The 24,602-nt window shown below is 38.1% G+C and overlaps 1 protein-coding gene across 1 annotated transcript; it reads left to right on the top strand.

Annotated features, from left to right (window-relative positions):
- Positions 1-1,539: 1,539 nt before the first annotated feature.
- LOC143279672 (heterogeneous nuclear ribonucleoprotein F-like) lies at positions 1,540-23,788 on the top strand. The gene is made up of 10 exons (XM_076583742.1): positions 1,540-1,646; positions 6,103-6,193; positions 7,156-7,311; positions 9,287-9,427; positions 12,523-12,661; positions 16,438-16,628; positions 16,987-17,189; positions 18,621-18,756; positions 20,826-21,146; positions 22,036-23,788. Exons 2-10 carry the CDS (start codon positions 6,118-6,120, stop codon positions 22,131-22,133), a joined length of 1,461 nt encoding a protein of 486 aa, XP_076439857.1. The 5' UTR covers positions 1,540-1,646; positions 6,103-6,117; the 3' UTR covers positions 22,134-23,788.
- The last annotated feature ends 814 nt before the right edge of the window (positions 23,789-24,602 follow it).

Below are 24,602 nucleotides of genomic sequence, written 5' to 3' on the forward strand. Positions count from 1 at the left end.
TAGTCACAGTGTGCCAGCGAATAATGGGGTAACTGCGTGTCACTGCAGTCCAGTGGGACTCCGTGTGTGTGTGTGTGTGTGTGTGTGTGAGAGAGAGAGAGAGAGAGAGACGGACACACAGACACAGACACTGACGGACACACAGAGACACTGAGAAACCGGGCAGAGACAGAGATCGAGGGCTCCGTGACAAAACCGCACTCTCAGTGGTCGCACGGCCGCGCGAGTGCTCGCTTTGACATCATGTCATACACAAACACTCAGTGGCACACACACACACACTGGTACACAGACACACCGTGACACACGCACACACACACACACACACACACACACACACACACACACACACACACACACACACTGGCACACCAGCAACAACAAAAGTTATGAACAGTGGAAAAGTAAAGTCTTTCTAAGCTGATTCAGTCGTTGGTTTGCATGCTTCGGCGGCACACGTCAGCATCCTTCTCACTACTGAACTACTGACACACTGTGCGTGATACACACGTATGTCAGTCAGTCACACACACACACACACACACCGTGACACGCCGTCACACACACACACACACACACACACACACACACACACACACACACACACACACACACACACACACACACACACACACACACACACACACGCACTCACTCTGACACCGGCACGCACTGACACACTGGACACACACGCGCGCGCAACTGAACGGCAAAGCTTTAAACCATAGTGTAATTCACTAGTAATGTTCAACAACCGGGAAATATCAATCAGTCAAACTGAATACATACAGTAATTCAATAAGATTAAGGCAGATTTATACATTATCAAACAGGATAAAATTGAACGCCGCGCTTACTCCTTATGATAACTAAGTTCAGCAAAGACTGGTGTCAGATGCATATGTGGGGAACATGATATTTCTAGCAACCACGTAATATTCGAATGTCAGAATCTAAAATGTTTTTCGCCATACTTCACCAAGAGTTCTTTTTGAATGTGTTATTACCAATTCCAATATGTTATTTGTTATTGCAGAAGGACTCGCTGCGTACGGTTCTATAGGACAGCGTTTCCATTTTTCCCTAGCGTTGTCTCTCCCTATTCACCCTCCACACATACACACACTTCTACCCCTCCATCTCGCACAACCCCTACCCACTCGGGGTTGTTTTTTCCCCGTCTAATATCACTTCAACGGTGGAAAGAACGTTAAACTGACTGGAAGACAACAACAACAACAACACACACACACACACACACACACACACAGAGAGAGAGAGAGAGAGAGAGAGAGAGAGAGAGAGAGAGAGAGAGATTATTCACATTTTGTTTTGTTCCATGCTGCATTGAATAGAGATTTGTTATTATTTTTGCAACTCTGGTGTCTGGTCTCAAACAGGGGTTTCGATTGACTTCTCGCTGTAATCAAATTATACGAGATAAGAATAAATATTGACATTGCTCTACTTTTACGATCCTTGGATTTTTTTGTGTTAGAATTTGATATACCAATTTATATCTTTGTCTGTTTTGCTTGCGAAAATATGTCGAGGAAAAAATTAAAAAATTCTTCGACCAATGCGGTGTTGAGAGCTCGGCCATCTTGATCGTTGGCAAGTTGCGACAAAAAGGGATTTGATCACACGTGAGTTTATTGGAAGCAGAATCCAAGCCCCGTTTGAAGTATCATTACTATGTTAAATCACCCACAGTCACCCTGCATACAGCACATTATTTGCATACAAGCTAAAATAATGCAGCACTTGTTTAGCGTTTGCTACTTTTATGATTGCTGTATCATGTATTTGCATTATTCATTGTCACATTGGCCAGTGTTCATTTCTTTTTTCTTTTCTTTTTTCATTTTCCATGTCTTCCCACACGAGCTGTATGTCAAATACATACGCTTTAACCTGATGCCAAGAGAATAAAAGTCTGGTGCAATTGAAATTAACATTCAGTCAGTCTCTTGCCATCTTGGTTGAAATTTTCAGTGATATTCTGATAACCCACTTAACCACGCATTATATTAATACGATTTTCTAGGCAATATCCACATTTCTCCCCCTCCCCCTCTCCTCTGGAATTGGCGGAGCGAATGTCCATGACTTGTTGTGAAGGCTACTCATTCCGGTATGAGGGGGGAAATGTCGTTTTTTGTGGGTCTCACCGGTCTTTTCGAAGGTCTGAGAGTGATCATTTCATTTATTTTCAGTATTTCGTGCAGACTGTTTTTCATGTGTGAGTCATGACAATTTTGCACAACATATTCAAATTCCTTAATTGATTTTAGCTCATCTTTCATTCAGTCAGTTTGATTTATTATTTTCTGTTGAAAATCATTGGTTTTGGGACAAAAAGGTTGACAAAAGAAATTATACATAATGTTATGACAGAAAGATACACTCAAACAGTGCTGGATATTTTCCAAACCTAGAGCTGCTTTTGTGACTTAAATAAATCATTAGTCCCATCAATGTGGGCATCATTTTGACTCCTGCTTCCTATTTGCCAGATGGTTTTCTGGTTGTGAAGGGTCTACAGAATCTTCACAATGATGAAGGTGGTAGTCAAGGGAAAGAAGAAGAAGGGTAATAATTAACAAGAAATAGTGTGTGAACTGCTGCAAAACAGTATATATATTATAACCCATACTTTTCTTCAAGGTAAATAGCAGACTGTCAATTTCTGATACTGTAATACTAATAGTTTGAACTATTGAAGCTTACATAACACTGGTTGCTGGTTAGCAATGACTGAGTGAACCATAATCGTGAGAAAAATGCACTTCACATACTTTCTGAATATGTTATACTAATCAGTAATCTATAGATTGTCACTAGTGTCAGTAACACTAACAACACCTGAAATGAACCTAGAAAATATATGAAAACTAAAGACTAAATGTGTCACTGTACCTTATGTATACATAGAGTCCTGAATTGTAATCCAAATTTCTGGAATTCTACACATTTTCAGCCCATCATTTTTCTTGGTAACTGCAGTAGAATTGTGGTAAACAGACCATTTCTTGAGTATAGTTTTTTTCAAGAGAAGTAAACATTATACACACACACATCCCACAAGTTCATGTGTCATGCTTGAGTGCAACACCCACTCACCTCATGCTCACTTTCAGACAACAATGAACATCAAAGAGGTTAACAATGACCTAGTTGCCACACAGTGCAGAGGAGATTTGAGTACAGTTAAGATTTTCGCCTTCAGGCAATAAATAGCTGATCCCCTTCTTTGATCATTGCCAATGTGATTTTCAAAAACCACACTTCAGTGATTCTCAAACATTTCAAGCAACACACAACATCGTTCCACCCCCTTCATCAGACACTCCCTCCCTCCCTGCCCTGAAAATGGGGACGGGTCGTCTTTGAAGTTAATTCTGGATCAGCCACAGAGCTATCCTTGGCTTCGTGTCTGCTCTCTCTCCTTTTATTGCAACATGTAGCACTACAACTACCTCCACCCTCTCTGTAAATCATCAATGTCACCTTCATTTGTGTCTAGTGAATTATCTGAATAGATTGTTTTACCACAAGTATAAAAAGCATCGTCTTCAATGACAAGTAAAGCTTGGGCACTATCTTGGGTAACAACTAACATAATCACAAAGGATGTTTGCATCACACTGCTATTTTAAGCCACTAGATCCAGTTTGTGTTTGATCATCCACCATCTTGAAATTTTCTGGGAGGGTTACTGGCAATAAAATCCAGTAATTACCATACAGAATGTGATTGGCTGTTGCTCCTGGCAGTGATATCCAGTAATTACCATACAGAATGTGATTGGCTATTGTTCCTCAAGGATTATGAAAGTACACATCAAGCTTTTGGATTGGTGTCTTTTTGGACACATCAGCATTAAGATGTAACTCTGAAAAATCCTGAAATGACGTGGACGTAAACAGTATACACATCATGGGGCAAATAGCAGTGCATTTTTCATGATGTATTTATACATCATGGGACACTGAAGAGGTTTAAGATCACAATCTGATAATGGATGTTTTACTAGAAAAGTACAATGACACATTAACAGAATGTTGGCGCATCTAACTTTCAAGTTACATACAACAGTTGAGGTGGAGATTTTTCTGTTCTCCAAGATCAACATCTGTGCCAACCTGTGATTGCTTCAACCTCTTTTTTGTCTTGGTTTTAATATGTATACACATGCAGAAGTTCAAATACACACAGGAAAGATACCATAAATGAATCTATGTCATTTCCACAATATGTTGATGTTTGTGAACCCCCCTGAAAATGGAGTATAGCTGCCTTCAAGATTGGGTACAGACACTCATAAATACCATCAAATCTAAGGCCAGATTATTTGCAGCCGACACCATGTGCAACAAAATAATCAAGAAGGAAGCCGACCAGCAAACACTCCAAGAAGACGTAGTTTCCCTTTCCATCTGGGAGAAACAGTGGGCCATGCAATTCCACCCGCAAAAGTGCTCCACCTTGAGTGTCAGTAGAAAGAGGGAAAAGATCACACCAAACTCCAAACTCCATGGCCATCCACTTGAAAACGTCAACATCACAAAATATCTTCGTGTGAATATCCATGACGACCTACACTGGGGAGCCCACATAATAAGAATAAGAATAACTTTATTATCTCCAACTGGAGAAATTTGGTCAGGTGCATTATCACAACATAGACAAGTAAACAACATGGGGACCATAACTGTAAAAGTCAACAACAGCTTTTACGAATATTACAAAGACACAAATGTAAAAAAATATCACATACACCGTTTCATACATACATCCACACACTGCAGATAATAACTAGTATTCTTACTGTAAAAACAGAAAGAATTAAGAAACATTTGAATATAATTATATTTATAAGCATAGCCTACTATATTGCACATTGATTATAATAGATAAGATAAGAATAAAGATAAATTGCGGAAAACCACAACCAGATAATCAGCACACACCCGCACCCACCCACCCCCAACCCACCCCATACACGCGGATTCCTTGATTAAACAAGAGTAATAAACATATGTTCTCAAATAAAAGCATTTCACATATCCGCTTTTAAAACATTGCAATTCATTATTACATCGTAATTATTAACAGAAATATATTTAGAATATGGATGTTAGCATTATACATATTCCACTGTACATTCATCCTGCATATTCTACATCAGTTCTATAACCAACAAAGCCAACAAGACCTTAGGCTTTCTCTGGCGCAACTTGAAGATAGGAAACAAGAAGACAAAGGAAACTGCGTATAAAGCTCTTGTTAACCTATCCTTGAGTATGCTGCATCTTTGTGGGATCCCTATACAGCCAGTGACATCCAGGCCATCGAAAAGGTCAAGCGCCGAGCAGCAAGAAGGGTCACAAACCAACATCGGCAGACATCTTGTGTCAGCTCCATCCTTAGCTCCCTCAACTGGTACCCTCTACAAGTCAGACGGAAAAAATATCACCTGGAGATGTTTTACAAGTTCCACCATGGTCTCATTTCCATCAACTCAGTCTGTCTACCAACACTATCAGACAGCAGGCTGAGCTCCAGGAAAAAAATACCTGCAACTAGACATACATGCCTGCATGTCTTTCTTCCCCCGTACCATCTCGGAATGGAATACACTGCCCCAGGGGGTTGTCACAGCCGAGTCACTGGACTCAAGTCCAGACTCACCTCCTGCCTGTAACACAACAGAGTAGACTCACCCCCCCCCCTGCTCCCACTACCCACCAACACCTCTGTTTAGGCCCCCCCAACCCCTACCACTGTGCCAGCCAGCAAGTCCACCCACCCCCACATTTTTTTTTTCCCCCACTTGTAAGTACTGTCATAGATGGCTAGGGCTGTGCCGGTCGGGTGTATTCCCAGGGACCGCTACGGTAGCTGGATTGGCTTAGCTGGAGATGCGAACACACACTTTAAAAACATTAGTCCTGCATATTTATGCATTATCAGACACCCAGGCAGTTTATCATTAAGCTTTCATATTGTTCATTATTTTGTCATTTGTATTGAAATTCAAATTGTATGAAAAAGCAGTAGAAATATACTGAATTGTATTTGTCACATTTTGTTTTGCAGTGAGTTTTCATCATCATGGAAGATTTTGTGGTACGTGTTCGAGGTCTTCCATGGTCTGCCACCGTTCCTGATCTTATAAAATTCTTTAGCGGTAAGAAAGAAAGAAATTTCTTTGATGTATTATCTTTTTACATAGTTTCAGCTTCAGTGTGGCCTTGTGAGCTGGGCTAGAAAGTAGAATGTAAATGAAATAGACGTGAAGTTTTGTGGAATGATCTTGAAGTCAGCATGTATCAGATATAATTTTATTTATGTTTTTCCATGCATGTGTATGGATTTAGAGATGTTAAAAAGCATGAAAGATATAACTTTTTTTCATAAAAAATCTAGGGGATATAGGAAGAACTCTCTCACACAGGACAGTGGCCTCACAATTAAACTTTTGTCAGTGTTATTCTTTCTTTCTCTCTCTTTCAGACACATTAACAGAAAGACAAATTCGTATATGCAGATGACAGGTGCAGTTAGATATGTGTCTTTGGAGTTGGACAGCAGGGTTTTTTTGTTGCTGTTGTTGTTTTTGTTTTTTTGGCCCTGTGGAACTTTTTAACAAAGCTTTGACTGAAGTGATTGAGCTCTGGATCTGTTAGATTCCTCTGCTTAAGTTTTTTTGTTTTTGTTTGGATGAATATTGAATGAACTTGTTTTTAACACTACAGCCAGTGGAAGTCCAGTCTGAAGAGCATGGCAGAGGTACAGAGCAGATTTCCAAACTTTTGGCAATGTCATATTTTTCCCCCCCACTTACAATATGAAAATATTGTTTGTTGATCTTTGTTGGTGATACATTGCTTCTGAAACTATATTCTTCAATAAGTGCATAAATCACAAACAACTTACTGCAACAGTTGACTTGGGTTAGTGAAAATGAGTCTAAGGCTGCAGCAGATGTGAGAATTAGATTTATCATCTCATGTGTATATGCATGGAGTGCTTGTTTTTAGCAGGTGGTTGTTTATGGATTCAAAGAATAATTAATCATAAGTTATGTGTAGTTACAGATTACTTTTATTTTTGCAATAGTGAATAATCATAATGATTTACATTCTACAGAAAGTCAAATTGCTGGAGGAGAAAGAGGCGTGCACCTCACGTACTCCCATGAAGGAAGAGCCAGTGGAGAAGCTTTTGTGGAGTTTGTGTCTGACGATGATGTGGAAAAAGCCCTGGAGAAACACAACGCCCATATGGGATCAAGATATATTGAGGGTTTGTAACTTAAGCATAAATGTGTGCCCATTGTATTTGTGACCCATTTCAACAAAATTAACATTAACCTGCAGAACTTTGTATTCAATATTGATTACTGGAAAGTTGCCTGAGAAAATCTTTGTGTTGTTGACTTAATTGCTGATAATTATTCATGCAGTTATGCTGTCTGTTGTTGCTATTACTTGGTAAGCTACCATACCATAAGCAGCTACTTCGATCTTACACTTTGATCCCTGTGGCTAAAACATTGATTGTAGCTAGTATGTAGATTTTCCTGATTCTATTTTTGGCTGGCACTGAAGTCCAACCATCACATTTTCAAATCACAAATCTTGTTGAAATATGAGCTGTTCTCAGGTCAGTATTTGAGAGTTTACTCAATGAACTCACAGCCTGACAATGAATTTCACAAGGTTTTTGCACTTCCTGCTTCACTGTACAGTTTCTAATCAAAATATGAATCAAGACACATGTGATACCACCATGCTTAAGACCAGATGCTGTGACTACAACTCTGACTTCAAGTTGAAAACGATCGATCTTATGTTACACAAAGTTAATTGCATAGCTGCTGAAGAACTGGATGACAACAGGCAAGAAATCATTTATTAAAACAGGAAAGATGCGTCATGCAACATTTGTAGAAGTTTGCCAATGGCTTCTCACTGTTTGGGACAGAGTATAAAAGATGACAAAGATTCAAGAAAGCGTTTCTGGTCAGTGACACAGCAGACGACACAGTCCGCAAGTGCATGCTCAGCAGACACAGACAGCAGTTCAGACAGTATGGTGGCTCAGGCGGGATTAGGGGATATTTTACATGAACTCCTCAAATATGACACTGAAGACAGATTTCAGTGCTGTGGAAGATGAAGAGTATCCAGAATGAATTGACTGGGTTTTTTTTTGTTTTGTTTTTTAAGGAAAAGTTATGACATATTTATGTTGGGCCTGGGAGAGTCTCTTGCCGAGTCTTAATCCCAGCCTCATGATTCCTGCCTTCATGGGATGGCATACGAGGCATGGTACCCGAGCTTAGGCACCCAGCGAAAGTCTGATCCCCAACAGAGAAAGGAAAGACAGGATCGACTTAGAGGTAGAGAAAAACGAACGAATCGAGGGGGCCGAGTCGAATCGAGTACACAGAATGTAAGAATACAATAAACACAAGCCGCATGCAGCAAAATAAGGCCCAATGAATACGCTTAATAGCCAAAAACAGCGTAAGACGAGACAGAGCGTAAACCTGACAAGATGGCGTGGAGTGCCTTGGCCAAAGGAATGATTCAGCGCTTATAGCTTTTAGAGGCGTTTGATTGGCTAAGAGCGGACCGGGCAAGACGGCTCGTCTTTTCACTGTTAGCTGCGTGAAATTTGGCCAAACAGAGAAAACCAATAGGCCTAGTTTGCATCAGTTTGACATGGTAAGTATATGTATCACCAAACTTGGAGTATAATACAAACTCCTGCTGTTGTTATGTTTATGATTAGCTGTACTGTGCAGTTTGTGTGTGAGTGTGACATTGTCAGGTGCTGTGGTTTCAAATGTACAGTTCATCTGTCTTTTGTTGTAATTTACTTTCTTTTCAATTTATTGTTGCTTAAACATTGCATGTGGCTTTTTCGTGGATTTTTCTCTTAAAAAACAAAACAAAAAAAAACAAAAAACAAACAAACAAAGACAGAAAGAAAGAAAAAAAAGAGAGATTCTGGGGGTGTGGTGTGATAGAAAATGTTGAGACCTTCATTCCTCTGTTTTGACTCAGTTATTTTGGTCAGCTGTTCAGGGAAGGCTATGAAATCTTATGTACCCATTCTGAACATTTTTTTTTTTCATGAGCAAGCAATATAAATAATTCTATTTACAAGAATTAGATAATTAGATAATCATAGGCCCAGTACTGATATTACATCACACTGAAATCCTGATCAATACATTGTCTTGTTACATTGATTTTGTTTTTCTGTGCAGTGTTTCGTTCAAAGAGGAGTGAGATGGACTGGGTGGTGAAGCGATCAGGAGCAGATCACAGCAAGATGAGTGATGCCTGCCTTAAACTGAGGGGTCTGCCATTTGGCTGTTCTAAAGAAGAGATTGCCCAGTTTTTCTCAGGTAAATAATTTAACAGAGTGTGATTTTTTTTTTTTTTTTTTTTTTACTCCAGAGAGAAAATCTGAATAGAAATCTAAAATCGGGAAAAACATTACATCAGATAGGGCCAAAAACCCCAGGATACATGGTAGTATGAAAAAACATGTTACATGGGTAAATGAATATTTCATCAGCTTGGTCATAAAAAGTTGGGTTTTTTTGTAAATGGTAAGCTGTGAGTACCTCACCTGCTAACATAAATTCCGTTTGAAAGACTTGTATTTTGAATGAAGGACAACAAGCAGCACCTGTTTCTTCATTGTCAACTTATCTTACAACAGATTTGAAATAATTTGTACCACTTGTTCTTCCCTGTGGGTTTAGGTACATATATTCTAGAACAAAGCTCTACACCAGTTTGGTTTATTTTTTATTTTTATCCTGTACAATTTGCTTTCTTAACTGTTTACACTCACCAGGCAGTAGATTTTGCTTCTTTTTTTCCTAATGGTATTGTGATGAACACAGGACAATAGAACATAATGAGAATAAGAAATTGTTTAGCACTTTGTGAAATATTAAAGTAAAAATGAAGACTGGAGTAATTTTTTTCAGATGACCTGTGACAGTACAGATTTTGAACCATACACATGAATTGATCTAAAGTAAAATCAGTGGCAAGAGGAAACTTGCTCAAAGCATGGGTCAGTGACTGCATGGTTCTCGACATGTCATTGCATTTTATTAATACTTTAATGTCCAAAATCATATCAGCCATTTAAAGATACAACTTTTAACCATCTTTAAAAATTATATGACAGTGCTATTTTTAATACAAAGAAGTTTTAAGAGTTTTATCAGCACACCTTAATTTTCACTTTGTCTGGTTCCTGTAGTGCTGGTCTGGTTGATTTCTAGTCCATATGAATTTATGGAGTACTTTTGGTAAATACCACAGTATAACTTCTGCCGTTATGGAGCTGCATTACAAGTGACATCTGTAGTAGTGGCATTGTACTCAGAAGGAGTAACTCGTGCCAAGGTTTGAAAACTGCAGTGTTCGAAGATACGTTTCTTTTCCAGTGAGTTGTGTAGGCACCTTTGCCAGTACCACAACCAGTCATGTTAGATTTTCAGATCAAAAGGCTGGCAAAAATATTTGTGTCAAATTTGAGTACAAAAAATATATAATTTCCCGTGTCATACATATACCTATGAATAAAAGATTTTTTTTTTTTTAAAAAGGTCAGAACAAAAGAATGCAAAGTGCTGAGAAGTTCTGGTATAAGACTGATTGCCTAGGTTAGCATGAACAAATATCAGCTGATTGTGTTAATGGACTTGTAAGTATGGTACAGATACTGATAGCATGCAGTCAAGCCCAAGTTGTCTTGAATGACTGGTTTGGGATACCATGGAGAAAATATTTCCTTCCATTGGAATGGAATACATACAAGTTGAAATTGATAATAGACTGCATCAACAGCCTTTTTTTTTTCTTTTTCTTTTTTGTCAGTGAGTCAGTTACTGAATCTTTTGACAGTATAGAGATTTACCATGAAAAATATGTGGAAGACGGAGGGAAAGGAATTATTGATTAGCTCCTTGGTAGGTTTTGTCTCAAAATGTTGACTACAAGAAGGTGCAGTTTAGTGGTGGGTAGGTAGGTTGGAGACTGTAGTTGCCATTCAGCAGTTTTTTATTGTTTTGATTCTCGAAGTCCACATACACCTTCTAATATGTCACAGACAGCTAAAATCTTTATAATGAAGAAAGAATCGTGTTCTGGCTACATATGATGCATCTAATATAATCCAGTTGTTATTGAGAATGGTCAGTGTTTTTAACTGTTCATGAACTTCATGATTAATAATTGAATATATTTCAAGTAATGAATGTCAAATAAAAGTGGAGTTGGTTGAAGAAGAATGAAGCTTTATCAATGAAAAAAAAAAGAAGAAAGAAGTGATAACGCTGACCAACTATCTATCATTTTAATGGTCAATGCTGCTGCACAACCAGCTCTCAGAAAAGATTTTTAATGAAATGTTTCAATTAGCTTGATAATGTGTGCTCCTAAGAAAAGAAAAAAGAAGATAAAAGTGAAAGTCAATATTTGATCACGTGCAATGAGGTTTGAATGTATTTCTATTTTTAACACGCACACAAGAAAAACAGTTGCATTTATAGTCATGTACTTCATGATTTGCATTTCCTGTAGATTTAGTTGTAATCAGTACTTGAACTATAAAACAAAAAGCAGTTGAGACACAAAGTGTTTGTCCTCTGTGTTCACAAGCTTTAAAAAAAGAGGTTGAGAAAAGCATTGGCTATATCAGACACTTATCAGCTTATTCCTAATTGATTTAACAAGCCTCAACCACATGTTTGTAAAATGACTCATTTTTTGGGGAAAAACACATTCAGTTTAAAGTAACACCTTTTTAAGTTTGTTATATAACTTTTTGAATTGCAGTGAGACAAGATTATCCAGTGATTAATGATTATTTAGAGTTAGATCTCAGAAATTGAAATAGTTGTGGTTGCACAAATGTGAAATAGATGATGAAAGTACCTCGTGCTTTGAGTGTAATATTCTTGGTATTTTAACTTTTGATAGGAGTTCTGCGTTTGCCTGCACACATTACTTGTCAAATGTTATGGAAAGCTGCGTTAAAAATATTTAGTAGATCTCCCGACTTCAGTGTCATGATACTGTGTAATCATGACCATGATTGCATTTTGTTGGGTACAGTTCCAACTCCAGGGAGGTGGAGCAGTTAAAACAGAAGACATGAACATGCTAGCATATGAGCATGTGTAATCAGATTCTCTCTGTCTCACTGTGTCACACACAATAGAAAACATGCAACACACACGCATACAACACACACACACATACTGATCAGCAAGCACTTCTTTACTCTTGCATGGTTTGTTTTTTTTTGTGTTTTTTTTTTTAAAGGCTACCAGTAATTAGCCTTATATTATGGATATAAAACTCACATTTAATGAATTGGTATGCTTTCACATTTTGGACATTGTACATCTCTCCAGTTGCAGCAAAGCCTAGGTGCTAAATGTTTATGCTCTTGTTTGTTGGGTGGGCGAATTAGGGTTGGAGATTGTTCCGAATGGGATTATGCTACCTGAGGATCGTCTGGGGCGCAGCACGGGGGAGGCCTTTGTACAGTTCGCTTCCCAGGACATAGCAGAAAGGGCCCTGGGTAAACACAAGGATCGCATAGGGCACAGGTGGGATGGCCGGGCCTGATGGGGCACACCGCCTCTGTTGTTTCTTTCTTCGTCACTGTTACCAGGGCACAGTGGTTGGGTCATGGTGATACCCTACCATATCCCTTATACCTTTATTTATTTATTTCTGACCTGTTTGCAAACTTACAGTTTCCTTTTTTTTCTGCTCTCTCTTGAATTGTGGAGGGGTCACACAATCTCAGTTAAACCTGCTGGTTCAGACATAATGACACTTTCGAAGATGGAAAAGCAATATTGTAAATTTGAAGGCAGTTGATAGTTATTTTGCTGTTTTGTTTTTCATGAGCATTTATTCTTTCTAAATTTTGATAAATATTTCTATAATGCAATAGCTGCTTCTTTTGTTTTATGGAATAATAATATATTTTTTATGGAATAGAATTAGAAAATGGAAAAAGAAACTGATTTAAGTAAAGAATTTTTTCTGGAATGAAAGATGCACCATGTGTGACAAGTAAAGCTATTTGAATTGGTTTTGTGCTTGAAAGCAGGTTTCACTGTTCTGGTAGTTTTGGCTCCATTTTGATGTGGTACATAATTTGAATCATTGATACTTGTCACCCTTCCCACAAAAAGTACCCTGCTGTCTTTATCTCTTTCACTGTTTTATTGCAAAGAGAAAATCATCCTTTTGCTGCACCCCACAGTGCTGACCAAAAGTCGCTGTTTAACTCCCATGTCAATAATGTTTTATCAAAGAGAAGGAAATCAAAAACACAAACAACAAAAAATAAAAACAAAAAAAAACATGCTTTGGTTTGAAGGCAGCTGTGCTTTAAAATTCAGCTGATGGAAGATGACAGTACACAGAGTGATCAACTGAATTAGAATGTGGCAGTGAAAGAGTTAAAGCAGATCTGCTGTTAGATGTGTATTAACATTGGAGCTATGATAAAAAATGTGAACACATTACAAGTGAAGAGAGAGCAGAATGATAAGAGGAAATTTACATAGCACAGATACATGAAGAAGTAGGGTGACAGAAGTTAATGCACTTTTTCACAGAAACTGATGTTCAAGAGCAAATAGAATCAAAGGGAATATTCAAGTATAAATGAATACAGCACAGAAGAGAATGTCTGCAGCCAGAAAACTGCTGGAATGAAAGACAGAGCATGACCAACAGTCAAAAAACAAGAAGTCGCCTGCTGAAGAAGAACAAAAGTGTTGCTGTCCCAGAAACTTGGATTGTGAACAAACTGGGGGGAAAAAGGGGGTTAGTGATTGGGAAAATAAGGTGGATGCATGCCACAACTGCAGAATAAAGTTTGAAGTTATTACAGGGAGGTACCAGCTGTGACTATTGATGAACTGTGATGTGAACAAGATACATTTGTGTGTAATATTTTAAGTTAAACATACTGGGATCCTAACACTTTTGAGGGTGCATAGCACCGTCCAGTGTGAATGACACACCTGTCCATGATGCCAATAGTGGGTAGAAACTTTAACAGAGCAGGATATGGTGCTCATTGACTTCTTCATGTATGTAACATTTTAAGATTACCATACCAGGGGACTTAAAACTTTCAAGAGGGTATAGCATACCCCCAGTTTGAATGGCACATCAGTGCATGATGTCAACATTGGATAGAAACTGAATAACAGAGCAGTGTATTGTGCTCATAGACCTCTTCATATCCATATGGATGAGGGTGGGGCGGAGGTGGCAGAAGTTAGCAAATCTTTGGGGAAAGAATGCAATGTGGACGTATCTTTTTTGGGGGGATAGGGGGAAATGAAAGTACAATCTGTTGAAGTCTTTGCTAAAAAGACACAATACAGTGGGAATTCTGAAATTAAAATCATTAAATTGGCAGAAACAAAGGTGCACAAGAGAAAATAATTTGATTGAAAAAAAGAGTGAGAGAATTTAAATGCTGTGAGACTATCCAGAATGAAATGAATCATATATCACTGTATGGTTGTTCTTGTACAGATACAGATGTTTATTTTTAGAAGATATATATTTGTGGATATTATTGTTTCCTGCAATTACTAGATTTGATAGGTGAAGTCTGAACCAGTGCTCACTCTACTTGTTTAAACCCATGCATTGTTGTTCAGTGTGTGACCCATCTTGTTCAATGTGTGACGCAAATATCTTTGAAAATACACGCACACACACACATACACGTGCGCGCGTGCAGCTGTTCAACAGTTTCCTTCAGAGTAGAGACAGAAGTCACAATGAATGTTGTTTTGTACAGTCCACTAACATTCGAAGGCATTATTACAATGACCTTCGTCTAATATAATGGATTTACTAATAGTAATATTCTGCCAGTGCCATTGGCTTATCTGCTTTGTAACAACAGACAAGAGGGCCCTGAGAGCAAGAATGGGGTAACTTGATTAGAGTTTTTAGACCCACTGTTTCAGCCATTAGGTGTTTATACAGAACTTACGTGGAAAATTGATGTTTTCTTGAAAAGTCATAGATATTTTGGCATTCAAAACCGGAATGAAACCTATGATTATGACAAAAGAAATTACTAATGTTGCTCTATGGTAAAGGAATGGTTACTGGTTTTGTGTTCAGTTATAAGGGGAGGGATGATGTGATTTTGTCCGTCATTTGCTTCTTGTTTGGTCTGCATAATTGAGAGGAAGGTAATTGTAATGGCACTGACATTGGGGTTCTTAGATACAGGGACTGGGTCATGATTTGAAAGGTTTTATTATGGCATCAACATGAGGTGGACCCATTTGTGCTACAACAAAGGTTAAACACAGATGTGACACACTTGAACATAAACGGGAAATAATTACCACTGAGAAAATGCAGTGTGTCCTTTGGACAATGGGTAAGTACAAAATGGGATTCGCCATGTCTTTGCAATTTTGTTTTAAGGGTGGGGATAATGATACAGATTATTTATGAATATAAATAGTAAATGTACTTTGAACTCTACCTTGGGTGGAGTTTTAAAAAAATGTTATGAACCCTGGAATATAGGAAGTTTATTTATTAGTTAATTGTTTGTTAGAAGCTGAATACAGAAGAAGACAAAGAGAAATGTGTCTGTAGTTTGTATAATTGGTGGAGGAAAATGTGTGACAAGCATAAATGAGTTGTCTAAAATATTGTGTGTGTCAGTGTATGTGTGTTCAATAATGTTTTGCATGTTACTTTGCAAAGTTGATGCATGGAATGTGGGCATCAGTAATTAGTAATACATGATTAGGTAATATTTCTTTGTCTGGGCACCAACATTGTCGCTTCCCTGTTGTTGTTTTTTTATGTGAGTTTGATGACCTTGTTTAGTTCTCTCTGCCTGTAGCTATTGTCAGCATGTCAAGTACCATATAAATCATCTGGTAGATTGTGTTAATCAAACTTACTGGTAGAGGGGAAAAGGCTACATATAAATATATACTATTTTAGGGACATATCATAGATCAGTACTGTGTTGAACTTATGCAGGGTTGCATGAGCTATCTTAGCAGCACTATGTTTGCTTAGCATAAAGAAATTTCTTCAGTCTGGAATTAGTGCTGCAAAGATTGCTCACGCAGACTGGTCCTGGTGACTTCATTACCAGTTTTAGAATTCCAGACTGTGAACATAAAATGGTGTACTCTCTTGACAGACAGTGGCGGACAGTGTATTAGACAAAGGAGACTTCAGCTGGACATGTATAAACAGTGAATACTAACATTTGGTTTTAAAATGTCTACATATCCATATTGTTTAAAAGTGATTTTTCTTGCATTTATTTGAAAGTGTGAGCCATAACTGCATGATATTACAGATACATAGAGATTTTCAAGAGCTGTCTGGCTGAAGCTAATGCCGTTACTGGACGAGACAGGGGATTCCGATCTATGGGTCGGCCAGGTCCGTACGATCGTGGTGATCGCTATGGTGGCAGTTCCATGGGCCCAGGTGCTGGCTCCATGGGTGGCAGTTACAACAGAGGTCGTGGTGGCAGAAATGTCAAAGGTAAGGTACATAGATTTGTGATTTCACTTATACCTTCACACATTTTGCTAAGTCTTTGAATAATGTGACCTTGGTATAATGAAACTTGGGATGTTTTGATTAATAGTTAAAAGAGATACATCTGCAACAATATAGTGACTATGTCAGTAAAGCGCAGTTAGTCCAGTCAGACAAAACCCACATTTTTTATTTGTTTATAATGATTTGAACATCAAGGTGAAAAATTAGATATTCTGTGAATATTTTGATTAGGTGAAAAAGAGAACAAGACTGCAAAATGGCCAGAGAACAAAACTGCAAAATGGCCAGAAACTATATGTATATTAAACAGTGCATTTGTGAAATTTCTTCTGAACAGGCTTCTATGATGAAGAGTATGATGAGTACAACGGCAGTGGCTTTGGCTATGGGGGTCGGGGCCGTGGCGGAATGAGGGGACGTTATGCTGATGGAATGGATGACCAGCGTCGTGGCCCTGGCAGTCAGTACATGAGCAAGACTGGACATTCTGTGCACATGCGCGGCCTTCCTTTCCAAGCACAAGAACAAGATGTCTTTGATGTACGTCCATAGCTTTTGTTACAGCACTGTATGTCTCATTTTTAATACTTAAAGCAAGAATGCTTAGCTTTTTTTTATACTTATGTTTGTCCATAGAGCATGCAATTACCCTTTTTCCATTGCCTGTGTGTGTCCATGATAAACATTTGCATTTTCTCCGCAACTGCAAATGGTAGAGAAAGCAAACTGGAAAGGATGGTTGAAAAAAGATAAAACGAATGTTGCCATCCCCATTATGGATATGGTCCAGGGTGATTGTCATGATCCATGATAAACATCTCAGCAATGATTTTGTTTGAAAATGAATGTTTTCTTAGAACTAGCTTGAAATGTTTCTTTTGCTAATATTATTTTATAGTTGACGGGCACAATAGCTGAGTGGTTAAAGCGTTGGACTTTCAGTCTGAGGGTCCCTAGTTTGAATCTTTGTAATGGCGCCAGGTGGGTAAAGGGTGGAGATTTTTCTGATCTCCCAGGTTAACATATGTGCATACCTGCTTGTGCCTGAACCCCCTTTGTGTATATGCTAGCAGAAGATCAAATATGCACATTTAAGATTCTGTAATCTATGTTAGACTTTGGTGGGTTGTGGAAAAAAGAACATACCCAGCATGCACACCTCCAAAAACAGAATATGGCTGTCTGCATGGTGGGATAAAAACGGTCATTCATGTAAAAGCCCACTCTTGTACATACAAGTGAACGTATGTAAAAGCCCACTCTTGTACATACAAGTGAACGTGGGAGTTACAGCCCACGAACGAAGAATTATATATTTGAAAAGATCTGATCAAACTTTGAATTGGATTGATCTTATTTATTCAGTAGTATCTAAAATACAATGAGAATTAATGTTATTTAGGGGGGGAAGCCTATTTGTTGTATAATGTTTAGAATTATTTTGGTGATTACGATTATAGGAACAGTTAGTTTTGTGGTGGTATGATGAGAAATAGTCAGGTCTGATGTTGATAAATGGCCCTTGATGTATATTTTGTGATTGCTCATTGAAGTTGTACACACACACTCATACGCACACATGCACACATGCATGCACACACACAGGCACATATGCCCACACGCATGCACACACACACATGCTCATTGAAGTTACTCTCTCACACACGCACACACACACACACACACCAACAAACACAATGCCACTCCATCATTTGAATGTGAGTGATTTCAGAATTTACTACTGCTATTCACAAGTGAAGTGTATGACAAGACTGCTCCATGTTTTCAAAATCAATATGGAACCACAGTGTAAATTGCAAAAGGTGTATGAAAAAAGCTTTTTTTAAAAACTGTCATAGAAAATTAAACTTCATTTACCATTCACAATGCAAGTTTCTTATTTAAGTTTATTTCATGGTAATACCCTTTATTGCAGTTGTCATTTTAACTTGCATACTTGTTCTTTTTCAGTTTTTCTCCCCTCTGCAGCCTGTGCGTGTTAATTTTGAGATGGGCGATACAGGTCGTCCATCAGGAGAAGCAAATGTAGATTTTGCCACACATCAAGAGGCCCTGGAAGCTATGAAGAAACATAAATCCAACATGCGTAAGGAACTAATTTTACTTTTGTATCATCCGTAGTAGTAAATGATGCATTCTGAACTCTATTTTAGAGCCATTTATGGCTAAAAAAAATTCAGTGATTTTGTTAGGATTGTATGGGCGCAATAGCTGAGTGGTTAAAGTGTTAGACTTTTAGTCTGAGGGTCATGGGTTTGAATCTCGGTGACGGCGCATGGTGGGTAAAGGGTGGAGATTTTTCTGATCTCCCAGGTCAACAAGTGTGCAGACCTGCTAGTGCCTGAATCTCCTTTGTTTGTATACGCAAGCAGAAGATCAAATATGCATGTTAAAGATCCTGTAATCCATGTCAGCATTTGGTGGGTTATGGAAACAAGAACATACCCAGTATGCACATCCCTGAAAGTAGAGTATGGCTGCCTACATGGCAGGGTAAAAACGGTCATATATGTAAAATCCCACTTGTGTACAATCGAGTGAACGTGGGAGTTGCAGCACACAAACGCGGAAGAAGTAGTTAGGATTAAAGTTCACATCCAGCCAGTCAGTCCATGACTAATCACTGTGCCATAATGGTTGTTTTTGCTGGCTGAACATGGCTTTGCTGCTTTAAAAGAAAATGTGACACAGCACGCGAAAACTCGGCTAAAGTTGCAGCCATATATTTCTTTTCTTTTTTTAGTAACAAAAATAGAGACATAGATACTTCATATCATAACAGATTGTAAAGAAAAAGGCAACACACACACACACACACACAGAGAAATTTTTTGAAAGAATAGTAATGAGAAGAGGAAGAAGAAGTGATACATAGAAAAAGAGAACAAAACACATTTTTGATTGGAGGAAGGTATGAAAAAAAAGGGTATTTTGTGACACTTTTGATATATAAGCAGAGGTATGAAACCATTACTCAATTGTAAACATCAACAGCCATACACACACACACACACATACATACACATACATATTTACACACACACACATGGGTATATGCACATGCACACACACAGACACACTAGCACGCACTTTCACTCCCTCCATTAAACATGGCACGGTCTTCTTATTCAAGCCCTAGGGGCTGTTGGTACTGCTGCGCAAATTCGTCAACTGTCAATGCCTTCGACCCCAGGCTTTTTAGTCTAATGATGCAGCAAGACACTTTATGATTGCAGGTGGTAAATGCTATTTTGATCTGGGGTCTAAAGCCAAAATTTGAAAGATTCATCAGCATTAGGGGCATGAAATATTTTTTTGTTCAAACACAAATGCGTACTTTGTCTCTCATTTGAACATTAACTGTTGCCATTACTCTCTTGTGGCATGTCACTGTTCCACTCACCATTCTTGACTTTTTTTGAGTACAGAGAGTGTTTGAGTACAGAGAGGGAATTTTCTAGTGCTTTTTTTTTTTTCATGCAGAAATTTACAGTTTACTTCTGAATCTTCAGACACCACATGCATGTTCAAGATCATTCTTGTTCTAAAGTTACAAGCAGGCAAATGTATGTTTTATTTATAAGCCGATTTCTTATTCTTTTCAGGCACACAAATTTTGAAAAAGAAAAAAAAAAGAGAAAAAACTGTGTACAGTAGATCAGTTCTGATTTTTGTATGTCACTCTTTGTTTTTGAAACTTTCAGAAAGAACATTAATGTCAAAAATGACAAATTCCATCTTTAGCTGGGTTTTTGTGTGCTGTGTCACATAAGGCTTTACAAGCACATCTTTCAAACAAGCATGGCCTTATATAATTGAACTTTGCTGTCTGCCAGTTACTATGCTTGTATAAAAAAAATTTTTAAAAGATATTTTAAAATATGAAAAATGTGTGTTTACTCATAAATGTGTATATCATATGGTAAATTGTTTACTAAAACTCGTATGATTTCAACTCTTTGTTACAGATGGTTTGCACAGAATGTTTGATTCATGTAAAATATGTGCCATTACTTGGTTTTCTTTTTCTACAAAATGACAGGTAGTCATTAGAATAAAGAAAAACACATGAATTATCAGAACACAGAACTAAGCCTTTGCTTAGGCCTCGTAAAGTAAAAGACTTTTATAAGTGGTGATATGATATGTGTGCAGAACACCGCTATATTGAGCTGTTCCTGAATTCTGCTCCATCTCATGGTGACTCGAGCATGGGGGGCTATGGAGGCTCTGACATGGGATCAGGCTTTGGTGGTGGAAGTAGCATGGGAGGTGGTGGCTACAGCAGCAATGGTGGTAGTTATGGCAATGGCGGCAACATGGGTGGAGGCTACAGTTCAGGAGGTGGCAGCATGGGGGGCTTTGGCAGTCAGTCAGGGCAGTATGGTGGTGGCCAGCAGTACAACAACAACAGCATGGGCAGTGGAGGCTATGGTATGAGCAGCAGCAGTCAAGGGGATGGTTATGGAGGCCAAGGTAAGAACTAAAGCAGGGTTTTCCATGTTAACAGTGTGGGTTGGTTATTTTATTGCCTGGTCTGTGGTGTTTGTTGTTGTTTGTTCTGAGATGGTGACTTTTGTTTCTTTTTGTTTTTTTGTTTTGTTTTTTTACTAAAAGCCATTGGAATGTGGGTTAATGACCTTTATTGATTAAATGTTTCAAAAACAATGCTAGATTTTTTTTTATCTTGGAAATAAGCAAGCATGTAAATTTGGGGAATAGCCAAAAGATTTCTTATGGAGTGGTTGAAAATCAGGTGGCCTTGTTTTTCTTCTGTACACAAAGGTAGCCTGTGCTTGTCAACATAGCTGTCCAGAATCTAAATTTATTTCCAAAGATAGGTGGAGAATTAGTTTTAGGAGTGTGGTAAGAAGTGTCCAAATAATGCTGAAACTACATTCTAGTATGCATGCCTGCTGTCCTGAAAGACTGGTTAGTTAAAGTAGTGTATGCAGATGTTTCTGGCTAAAGCCAATTAGTTTGAACATAATATCAAAGAAAGAATAACCATACACATGACATGCATTGTGTCTGGCAGAATGTCTCACTGTGTATAAATCAAGCTTTTAGTATAAACGGAATGGATAAATTAAAGTAAAACAACTGTTAAACTGAAGAAAGAAAAATGCTTAAACTTGGAGCGTGACACACCAGCAAAATTATCAAAGAATGTTTTTAAAAAGAAAAAAATCCATTTTTATTTATTAAAAAACAAAGTTCACCAGCTATAGCACATTGATTCTGTAAGATGATTCAGTGAAATGGAAATTATAGTGTCTGATGTTTGATTATTGTATTACTAATCAAAATACTTTCACATACAACATAAATCTAACACCATGTAACACAGTCTTCCTGGTTGCAGGAATGAACAGCTACATGGGCGGCAGTGGCAGTGGGTACAGCAGCATGGGAAGCGGTGCAATGAGTAACTTGGCCAACACCAACTACACTGCTTTCTGAACTCAGTAGTTATGCAGAACAGTTGGAACTGTGGTGCTTCACATTGGCACATCATGACAAACTTTGTTCCAGGTTACCTGCATATCAGATTTCTTCCCCCAAGAGATGTCAGATTTGTATAATTTTGATTGATGTATTGATAAGAGTAAGAATGCATACTGTGTACTTTTTGGAGTGTTGTAGACAAACATCTGAGTTTTGTTGTTAATACTTCAGTTTAGATTTAAGATTAGCACACCCTAAATTGTTGACCACAATGAGTCAGACCAGATGACTTTCGGTGTCACAAGCAAACATTCAGACAACGCATTTTAGTTGGTAATGTTTCCTCTAGTCCCGTTTGTTAACCCCTGCATTTTTGCCACTGTTTGCCACTCTCCTCACGATCTCAGATTGTATTGTTAAGCCACTTTTCCAATGAGAGACATCAGTGACACATCATAAACCCTATGCACATCTCTGCAGGAGAGGACAGAACAGCTGAGCTGTCTGCCCTGGTCTCCATTTCAAGAGCCTTTAATTGTTTTCGTATTAACTTGATATTTGTGGTTATGAAACAAATTGCAAAGTGATCTGCTTGCAATTTGAAGTGAATTCCATCGTTAAATAATCAGAAAGTAGTTTGTGGCTTTCATCTGGCTAAATTAGTGAATACTGAATGTGTTACACAAGTGAATCTCAGACAAGGCAACACATGCACCACAGAAAAAAATTGTCACCAATTTATTTCAGACCAGCAGAAAGACCATTTGTGTTCATCTCTCTTTTCATGCATCATTCTTTCATATTGACTTTGATGTTTGACTCTCAGCAGACAAGTCTTGAAGTGTATTGCTTTTTTTTTTTTTTGCTTTTTTTTTTTAAATTAGAGTGAATGAATAGGTTGTGCAAGAATAAATGGCTAAAGTTAAACAAAACAAAAAAAAGTAAAAATACAAATCATCCTTGTGATCAAAGGAATCTCAACTGCAGATTTCATCACCATTGATTCAGTGGTTCGAGCACCAGCTTATGGCATCCCCACAATCATTTGTATATTTTATGCATACACACACACACACACACACACACACACACACATCCCCATGGTATGTGGAATTATGTATTTGAGTGATTTGAGAGTGGATAGTATGTGGTTCTCTTTTTGCTTCTCTTCAAGGTATGCCCATAATTGATAGTATTATCATGCCTTAGTTGGGCCTGTAGGGAATAAAATGCTCCTGCCTAACTTTTTCCAGTCTCATGAAAACCACATGAACTTTGTTGTGTATGAAACCTGTAGTGTCAACTACGCCAAGGGATAGTTGTGTTTCCAATTTTGTTTGATGCTCATTTGACATAATTTCTTGCTCAAGGAAAAGGTGATAAATATATGTGGGAACTTGTAATGAAATGAAGACAATAACAAGCAGGTTTGTAAAAAAATAATAATAATAAAATTTAAAAAAAATTAAAAAAAAAACAAAAAAACAAGCAGGTTTGTTTAATTCATTTGGTTTCACATACATTTAGATTTTATTTAGGAATTGGGGAAGAACTGGAAAAGCCATTTTGTGACATGTAAGTGACTTGCGGTTAAAATCATTCAATGTGAACACAGTGGTTTGAACGTTTGAATAATAAAATGTATGTGTTGGCTACATTTTGTGCAACAATACCATGTGTTTCTGTGGCCTTAAAAGATGAGGTGTGGAAGAAGTATAGAATGAGGATTAAAGTGATAAAACCAATTCTCTTTGGGAGACTGAATACACCGAAGTGACTCCACATCAATGGAGGCAGGGTCTCTTTTGTTGTGTGGGTTCATGCTGACCAAAATCAGTAACTCACTGTGGACTGCCGGCTCTGAAAAAGCAGCATATGAACCCTGGTGTGGCTGTGTATGGGGGACTGGGAATGAGCAGTGTAGGAGTAAAGTGATTGTTCCTTCTTCTGTTTCTTCTCTGTCGCTTTCATTTGTCTGGTATGCTGGCTTTGTTGCTGGGGCACTGCACTGCTGAACACATCACTTTTTTTGTTTTGAACACATCACCTAATAGCTCTATTTCTGGTGGTCCTTTGGATAGGTCCAGAGTCCCTGGAAAGCTCCACTCTGTCCACTCAGTCAGCCCACTTCTTTCACTGTTTGCCTCGTCTCCTCTCCCCCTACACTTTTTCCTGAAGGACGGTCTTGGAGAACATGTCAGGTCTTGTCACCTGGCTATACCATCTCATTTTCCATATTTTCATTTCAGCTTTGTAGTGAGACTGATGTTCTTGTCTCTCCATTTCTGGGCTTGCCAGTGCTGTTGCTGTCTGCACAGTTTTTGCCCATACTTGTGTACATGGGTTCAACTACCTGTTCACTCACATTGTTTTTGCCCATACTTGTGTACATGGGTTCAACTACATGTTCACTCACATTTATTAAACAAGTGACATTTTATATGTATGATAGTTTTTACTTGCCATCTATATATGCAGCCAAAT

This window comes from Babylonia areolata, chromosome 1 (assembly GCF_041734735.1).
Source record: "Babylonia areolata isolate BAREFJ2019XMU chromosome 1, ASM4173473v1, whole genome shotgun sequence".
In the NCBI taxonomy this organism is placed as follows: domain Eukaryota; kingdom Metazoa; phylum Mollusca; class Gastropoda; order Neogastropoda; family Buccinidae; genus Babylonia; species Babylonia areolata.

What these genes read in the sequence shown, in the direction of transcription:
- LOC143279672 (XM_076583742.1), top strand. Translation starts at nt 6,118, where the DNA reads ATGGAAGATTTTGTGGTACGTGTTCGAGGTCTTCCATGGTCTGCCACC. An exon ending in TGGTGGCAGAAATGTCAAAG is followed by an intron (nt 16,629 to 16,986) that starts GTAAGGTACATA and finishes TCTTCTGAACAG; the next exon opens with GCTTCTATGATGAAGAGTAT. An exon ending in AAGAACAAGATGTCTTTGAT is followed by an intron (nt 17,190 to 18,620) that starts GTACGTCCATAG and finishes GTTCTTTTTCAG; the next exon opens with TTTTTCTCCCCTCTGCAGCC.